The sequence below is a fragment of the Prosopis cineraria genome, unplaced genomic scaffold (assembly GCF_029017545.1).
Source record: "Prosopis cineraria cultivar Desert tree isolate PC_DT_omini unplaced genomic scaffold, ASM2901754v1 PC1, whole genome shotgun sequence".
Lineage (NCBI taxonomy): Eukaryota > Viridiplantae > Streptophyta > Magnoliopsida > Fabales > Fabaceae > Prosopis > Prosopis cineraria.
The window spans coordinates 3499843-3508554 of record NW_026555332.1 but is presented as its reverse complement, the minus strand read 5'-3'; the positions used below and the strand labels follow the sequence as shown (position 1 = coordinate 3508554).

The 8712-nt window shown below is 28.0% G+C and overlaps 1 protein-coding gene across 1 annotated transcript; it reads left to right on the top strand.

Annotated features, from left to right (window-relative positions):
* The first annotated feature begins 5232 nt into the window (after positions 1 to 5232).
* On the top strand, positions 5233 to 8063 carry LOC129321515 (stemmadenine O-acetyltransferase-like). The gene is made up of 2 exons (XM_054967299.1): positions 5233 to 5870; positions 7173 to 8063. Exons 1-2 carry the CDS (start codon positions 5233 to 5235, stop codon positions 7861 to 7863), a joined length of 1329 nt encoding a protein of 442 aa, XP_054823274.1. The 3' UTR covers positions 7864 to 8063.
* The last annotated feature ends 649 nt before the right edge of the window (positions 8064 to 8712 follow it).

The following is an 8712-nucleotide window of genomic DNA, read 5'->3' as shown; positions in this document are numbered from 1 at the left end:
ATTCTTTTTATGTTTACTTTTATTTAATACAATATTTTAATTAGAAAATTAATATTTAATTAGAAAATATTATTAATTACATCCCTAATTAAGGATATTTTAAAAGAAATTCTTAATTTTATGTTGAAAAATTTAAAATACTTTATATTTTAAACATGATATTTTGAAAAATTGTCTTATAATATTAGGATAAAGTACCATATTGTACTATATATGTTAGTAATAAACTAATTACTGACTTTCATGGTACATGATCCATATCTAGTTCTCTCTTTCTCCTCTCGTTAAAGATAGACTAACTTATTTTGTTGGCCTATAATTAATTAATCATTCATCTAATTAGAATTTATATATTATATTCTTTAAATTTGAAAGTCAAATATGAGATTATGATTTTTTTTTTCGCTGCTTGAAATAGGACTTCATTGATAATGTATAATCTTTACAATTATGGATCCCTCTAGTTCTTTGTATAAGGAGGATTTTTAACAAATTTTCTTAGTACAAATTATAAGATATTCTGCAAAAGTATTTAGTGATCTTTCATTTGTGTTTCTCAAAGTTTTAATAGTGATCTCATGGATTGTCAAAGGAGGTTATACTTTCATGCCATGATTGTATACGAGATTGAAGGGTTGGAATTGAAATTATCATTAGGCAATATCAACTTTTTTTATATATTTGGACATTTTAAGCTCAATCTAAATAAGATTGACTTAAATTGAGTTTGGTTTGTCTGAGTTATCAACTTTATTCTTAAAAATTTTCTAACCAAACTATACTTCACTCCATCCCTCTCGTGTCCCTCCCATGCTGTGCTTTCATCACCCTCTTTCCTTGTTAGTGATGTCTTTGCTGATGAAGCCATCGTTTATTTAAATTTTTGTTTGATCTAAGTCCTATGACTTCTTGTAAATGCAATGACATACCATACCATTTTAAATTTTATTCTCACTCTCAATTTCTTGTACAATCCCATTTTCAATACTTTAAAATTTAATGCTTCATATGAATCGGACCCTAGATCTATCTTTGCATATTTTTTTATTATAGCTTCTACTGTGTAATACTCTCTCCATCTCAAATTATAAGACACTTTTAAATAAAATTTTACATATCAATAAAACTCATTAAATACACTTTATAACCTTATTTTTTCAAAATAAAAATATAAACTTTCAAAAATATCTTTCAATTAATATTCTATTGATGAAAGAATATTTAAGAGAGGAAATATATGGAAAGGATAATATTAAAAAAATATCATCAATGAAACCTTATTTTTATCAAAGTGTTTTATATTTTGAGACGTAAAATCTTTTTTAAAAATATTTTATAATTTAAAATAAAGGGAATATCATTTTTTAAGATGCCTAAAAGTATTGGAAGTACGTTAGATAATATAAGATGTATATATATATATATGTATATATATATATTATTTGACAATCAAGAAGGGAATGATAAAGTTAATAATTAGCTGTCCAGTAATTATTCTTGTGAATATTGGTAATTTGGGACAAAAGAAAAAGAATAAAGAAAGCTAACAAGACATGCACTCTTTTTTAAATCTTGTATATAAATTACTTTTAGTATATTTTATTGGAATAAAAAAACATTAAACTTCATGAACCGTCTTCAAATTTAATAACTTTTCACTTCTACCCTTCATAAGTTCACAAAAAAAAAATTTATAATTTTTCTTAGCATTTAATAAAGTAATAGAAAGGTAAAGATAAATGCAAAAAATAATGAAGTGCCATATAAATAGGATTAAAATTAATTTTCTCTTTCTGTCATATAAATAAGAGCAGAGGAGTATGAGCAAATTTAATGTATAGATATGGAATTCAATTCCCTTTCTATACATCAATATATGACATTGATGACTATTTTATGATTTTTAAAAGGTAAAAATTTAATCTCTCAAAAAAATTATACATCTTTTTAGCTATACATTGGTTGAATATTTTATATAAGGATCTTAATAATGACATAATAAATGACGTAGCTGAAAAATTAATTATAAAAATTACTTAATATCTTATATTTTGAATCAAATACAAGTATTAAAAAATATTTTATATTATAATCTGGATATAGTATTTTAAAAATAAAATAACTTGTAGTGGGAGACCTTGGAACATGCTGCAGGGACCCGTCTTTTACACTTATTGAGTTACTGATTCTTAATCCGGTAGAATAAGGTTGCCGCAATTTGAAAGCGTTGAAAACAAGAGTAATTAATTAATTAATGTTTTGTTCAATTGAAATTACTTTTTGGGTTTAATAAATTAAAGGCTTGCACATGTTCATAAACTATTCAAAGGCTTCAACGAGCATTTGCAGGGAGTCTGTCCAACATGTATTTATATTGATATTAATATTAATATTAATAATTCAAATATAATTTATTTAATAAGATGTTTTTTTGAGCAAAATTTATTTAATAAGATATTGACCAACCACAATGTAATATTTGTCGGGATATATATATATATATATATATATATTAAAGTCATTGTAAGAATATAATACTACTACATCCTATATTATATGAGTCACTTCTAACTAACTTATTAAAATTAGAGAGATATAGTTAAATTATGGATATTGTCTTAAAAATAAAAGAAATCTCTCAATTAATCCTCATTAAATGCATTATCTTTAAAAATATTTTTTCTTTCATGTAACTTTTTACTCTTCACTACTCACCAAAAATTATGAAAAGGTAAAATTGAAAAAAAAATTAATGATTCGCCTCTTAATGCAAAATGACTTATAAAATAAAATCACAGATTTATTCTAGATTGTGACTTACCCCCTCCATTCCTATATATAGACTTTTTTAAAAGTTTATTTTGTTTTTAAATATAAAAGATGCCATAATATATTTAAGTAATTAGATATTTTTGCTTTTATCTTGAAAAGAGGATGAGATATTAATAGCGTGCTTTATTACATACCACCACAATACATTACTTGTGACATTATTAGGAATAAAATTGAAATTAAATAATAACTTTTTATTGTTATGCGAAGCGATTAGAAATACTTCATATATAATAAGGGAGGGAGCATACAGGATGAAGGAAATAAATTTTAGAAAGCGCCCTAATGTTATGTTTGGTGCTTGAGAAAAGCATATTGGGTTTTACACGAAAAACACCATTCTGAAACGAAATCCTTGTTGTTTTAATTTATATGTTGTCATTCCAAATAAACAACTAAACCAAAAAGAAAAAGGAACGAAGGTCAAAATTTGGTGAGGACATAACGTACTTGAATTTGACAATGCCAATCTTGCTTACACATGAAACATTTTAGAAGGAAATCTTATCCCACGATGTCGGTGCCATTTACTTGTTCAAAAGCATATAAGATATTGAAAATCGGATTGATGATTGAATATATTAAAACAGTAATTTAAAAGTTGATAACTAAAACTATAATTATCAAACAGGTGATAGAACAAAACATTTTATTTAAACTGCTCAAAACATCCGTAACAGTTTATTAATTCAACTTGTCGGGTCGTGACAAGTGTTCCTGAATCCTGACTTAAATTTGCTCGTCTTTGATAAATAAATCCTTACATATATATTAATCAAGTGAGGACTCTGTTGGGCTGCACGGCCCATTATTGAATGAGAGCCCATAACCTCAAACAGTTGGCTATGGTTTGTATTATAGTGACTAAAATATCCCAATCTAACCAGTTATACGACCCAATTCTCATAATTAAATTTGATTGATAAACCCATTTTTTAATTACTTTATAGTTTATATGAGTGTTTAATTGATAGAATCGGTTTATATTTAAATTTGTTTAGCATTAATTTGCTAAACACAAATAACTTTAATATCTTGAATTCAACGCATGCCATGTAGCTTGATTTGATAACTCCTCTTCTCTGAAAGACTAATAATGAACTTCGAATGTCATTGCATTTGGAGATAACATCAATTCAGTTGCTCAATTAATTTCTTTTATTGATCCGGATGTGAAAATTTAGGAACAACTTTTAAACTAAAAAATGAAATTAATATAAAATTTAAAAAGCGTAGCAAACCTTACTCTTCACAAGTTGTCAGAGTACTGTAACTTATTTTAAGTTCCATGCAAATACATTTGACTTTGATTCTAAAAGTCTAAACTGATCTCTTTGTGAACATTATAAGACATATTTCATTTTATTTTATTAAGTTATTGATTAGATAGTTTAGGTTTAAAAATCTAGTGGCATTTGTCAAATGACTTTGTCTCGTTGTATCGTTGATTAGCTTATGAATGCACTTTTTTAATAAAAAAAATAAAAAATCTAGTGGCATTTGGCTCAACAGATTGTGGGAGTTTAATCAACTTCTTCTGTAGTCTAAAGTTTGAGTCCTCACATATGCAGTCACATTAAATTAATGTATCAAAAAAATCATCAAAATACTCGTGGATTTGTCGTTGATAATAATAATTTCATACAGTGAAAGTTTGAATAAAACTGAGTGAGAGGTGATAATACTCTTAAGTTTTATAGGATATATACTAGGTAATGGAATCAAAAAGATCATACTATTTTATTTCTAATTTTAATTGTTTTTAATTTAGATTATCATTTACTCCCTCGGTATGGTATTAATTATATGGCATTTTTCTAAAATATCATTTTAAAATATAAAATATTTTGGGTCTTTCAAAATATAATTAATAAAAATTTAAAAAAATTATTAATTAGGAGTGTGATTAATAAGGTTTTTTAATTAAGACAACTTATTAAATGAAGGTAAATATAAAAATAATTATATATATAATTATAAATGTCATTAAATAACTTATTAGAAATATAAATTAGTTAAACAGTCAAAGGTTTATATTTATTGTGTTTTTTTCTCCATCTAAAATGAATTTTAAGATTAAAAGAACAATAATAGGAAATGGACCATCCAGATGAAGTTTAATTATAATATAATATTATACCAAGTCTCGGTTACCAAGCACCTCTGTAACCTCCTATAGATTAAATTCAAGCTCTAAATAAAACATACATGGAGTTATAATTTCATAATCTGTGCAACCCCTCTAGTATTAATTAATAATTACTAGTAAAAAAAAAAAAAAACACATACTCATGAACTCATTTCGCTGTGTGTGCATATATTATATATATCATATAGATCTTTAATTGTCTGACTCGAATCTGAGAAATCAAACTAAAAGTTGTCTTCGAGTTATTTGCAATGGAAATCAAAGTGATTTCAAGAGAAACCATCAAACCATCCAAACCCACTCCTCAAGAAAACAAAATGTTCAAGCTCAGCTCCTTCGACGTCCTCTATCCCAATACCTACTTCCCACTAATCTTATTCTACCCCCAATTCCCAAACCCTAATAATCTCAAGCACTCACTTTCAGAAACCCTAACCATCTTCTACCCTCTTGCCGGCCGAAGACACGACGTCGTTTCCGTCGCCTGCAACGACGAAGGAGCCCTCTATTACGAAGCCACCGTGAACACTTCAATGTCAGACTTTTTGGACCCGCCAAAGCTCGAATCTCTGGACCAGCTACTTCCATGCCAGCCTTGCATGATTCATCCACATGGAGAATCGTTGCCTCAGTTGCAGGTTCAGTTGAACACGTTCGAGTGCGGCGGCGTGGCCATTGGAATGTGTAATCTTCATACGATCATGGACGCTAGCTCGTGCCGTGTGTTGGCGAGAACGTGGTCGGCGATTTGTCGGAACAAAAGAGAGGAGATCGAGTGGCCTGATTTTGATTCTGCGTTCGCCTTGTTCCCTCCCAGAGATATTTCTGCTATACGTGCCGGTCTGATTTCTTCTCCCACAAAGGTCGAAGTCACCACCACCATAAGAAGGTTCGTGACAACATTATGTTAGCTCAAATTTTATAACGTTGTGGATTAACGTTAATTAATAAATAAAAATATGTAATCCAAAAAATTAATCCTCAATTGCTTACAGCTTTTCTCAGCTTTGAATATTATCGTTAAAAGTTAAAATTATTAATGAATGATTAACTTTTTCAAAACAAAAACACTTATAGAAATTTTATAGAAAATTTGATTTAATATTTTTGGTAAAAAAAGAAGGAAATTTTGATTTTAAAACTATGCTTATATATATATATTTATTAATTTTTCATGAAAATTTTACATGTATAAAAAATATTTAGAAAACATAACCTAATTACATAAATTTTAAGTTATAAAAACTATATCTAATCAATTCTAAATTTATATAATCTTTTGATAAATATAAAAGTTTTTAATTTTATTTTTTATAGAAAAATTCAAGAATTTTAACCGTCTGGAATTAATAAATATAATGGATCAAATTATAAGAATTCAATGAAAACAAAATAAACTACAAGGACATAATTCAAAATTGAGAGAAACTATAAGGATTTAAAAATTACTTTTTTCATTCTATTTTAAGTAATTGATCTTGTTTTAATATTAAACCTTCGGTCTTTATTGTATGACAATTTCAATTGTTTCATTCATATTAAAAAGGTTTGTTTTTTTCTTAAAAAATGAAATGTACTTTTATTTTTATTCTTGACTTTAAATCATATAATTAAACTATATATCTTCATGCTAATCAAGAAATAGTAAAATTAAAAAAAATAGCTTAATTAATACAAGGTATTTTATATTTTAGACTAAAATTTACTTCTAGAATGTGATCTACAAGTAGGATAAGAGAGAGTATTTGTAATACGTTGGTTCACACGCAATTCCATTTTGATAGAGACCCCAACCTACAGGCCTTTTAGTGGCAAGCTGTTTCCTATGACAATTTAACTTTAATAAGGGATGATAAAATAATTATAATAATATATAATAATGTTATTGTATTGCAAGAGACACACACGAGAAGTCGAGAACGGTGTTAAACTCAATTGGCCTAAAATCTCTATCTGACAACTCTTTCCCGCTATTCTCCCGTATTCATGAGAAAAAGCTAAAGGATAATTAAGAATCTACTTCTCTTTTTTTTTTTTTTTAAGAGATCAATTAAGGATATGTGAATTTCTCATTAAATGCGTATGTTGTTCATTCACGAGGCTATAATTTTGATACTACGTGCGTATTAATCTTAATATAATTGCATGCATTTCTGAAGATCTGAACTGACGGATATTATATATCTTACAGATTCGTGTTCACCGAGGAAGCCATGAGTAACCTGAGAGTCGAAGCAAAAGAAGATGATGATGATGGAGCTTCAGCGAACCCTACACGTTACCAAGTTCTGTCTTCTTTCATCGCCAAGCACCTGATCCTCGCGCGCAGAAGCAAAGGCATAAGATCAGCCATATTAATGCACATAATGGACGTCAGAAGAAGAAGAGGCGACCCTTTAACCAGTAACTCCATGGGAAACCTGGTATGGCCAGCGATGATACCTTGCGACATAGTCACTTACACGGACAACGACAATAATAATGTTAACCTCAAGGACTTGGTGAAAACCACGAGACAGAAGATAGGAAGCATCAATAAAGACTTGTTCTTGAGGATTCAAATGGACCCTGATTTTCTGCAGAGCGATGAGTTTGGAGAGCTGTTGCTGGAAGGGATAGAGAAGAAGAAGCCAATCGCATTCGTGTTCTCAAGTTGGCTTAATTTGGGTTTCAATGAGTTGGATTTTGGAGCTGGAAAGCCATTGTGGGTAGGTTTTAGAGGGGGAACACAGGAAACAGTTCCTGATAGTGTTATTCTGATTGATACAAGTCAAGGGCTAGAGGCTTGGATCACTATGCCAGAAGAAAATATGGCTGTCTTAGAAGAAGATGAAGAATTTCTCCGATTTGCTTTGCTTAATCCTCCAGTTTCATGTCAGTAGATATATTTATAAGATTTTTAATTTACAATAATAAAGCATGATGTGGTAAGATGCAGACATTATGTTTTAGGGTTTGGGATCTAAGATTATAAAGTTTAAGGTTTATATTTTGAGGATCATATACATGCTTCCTCAAGCGCAGCTTGTTATCGGCTAGCTTTGATTTCGAATAAAATGTTATGTACACTTGCATTAGCTATTTGATTAGATTGATCCAGTTTATTTATTTTCGTTGCTTAAATATTGATCCGGTTTCGCTCTCTATATTTGTATACCATTTTTCCTCTATATACAATGCTGTAGGCGGTTTAATTTATTAATTCGTCAAACACATAATTTTATTTGTTGTTTTTTATTCCAATATAAAATTCACAAGAGATAAGAGCGCCATTGAACTGTCAAGTCACCGATTTCATTGGATATAATTGGATAATCCTACCAAGGTATTAAAAAATCGAATTTGACATTGAATAGGTGGAGGCATAGTTAATGGTTAAAATTATAGTTAAATTATAATCAAACAAAACATCAATATTTTATTGAACTAATTAAGGCATGGATAGTTTATCAATTTGTAATCAATTAAGTTGGCCCAAATTTTAATACTATAAAATATACTTCATCCTTATTTATAAATCCCATTTAGCATATGTTTCACTAAAATTGAGAAATGTTTTAAATTTTATTAACTTTATTTTAAAATTTAATAAATTTTCACCTTTATTTCCAACGAAGATAAAAAAAATATTTTTAATATTTTTTTCTAACATTTAATAAGGAGCAGAAAAATAAAAATAAATATAAAAAATTATTGAAGTGTCTTATAAATAAAATTAAAATTAATATTTT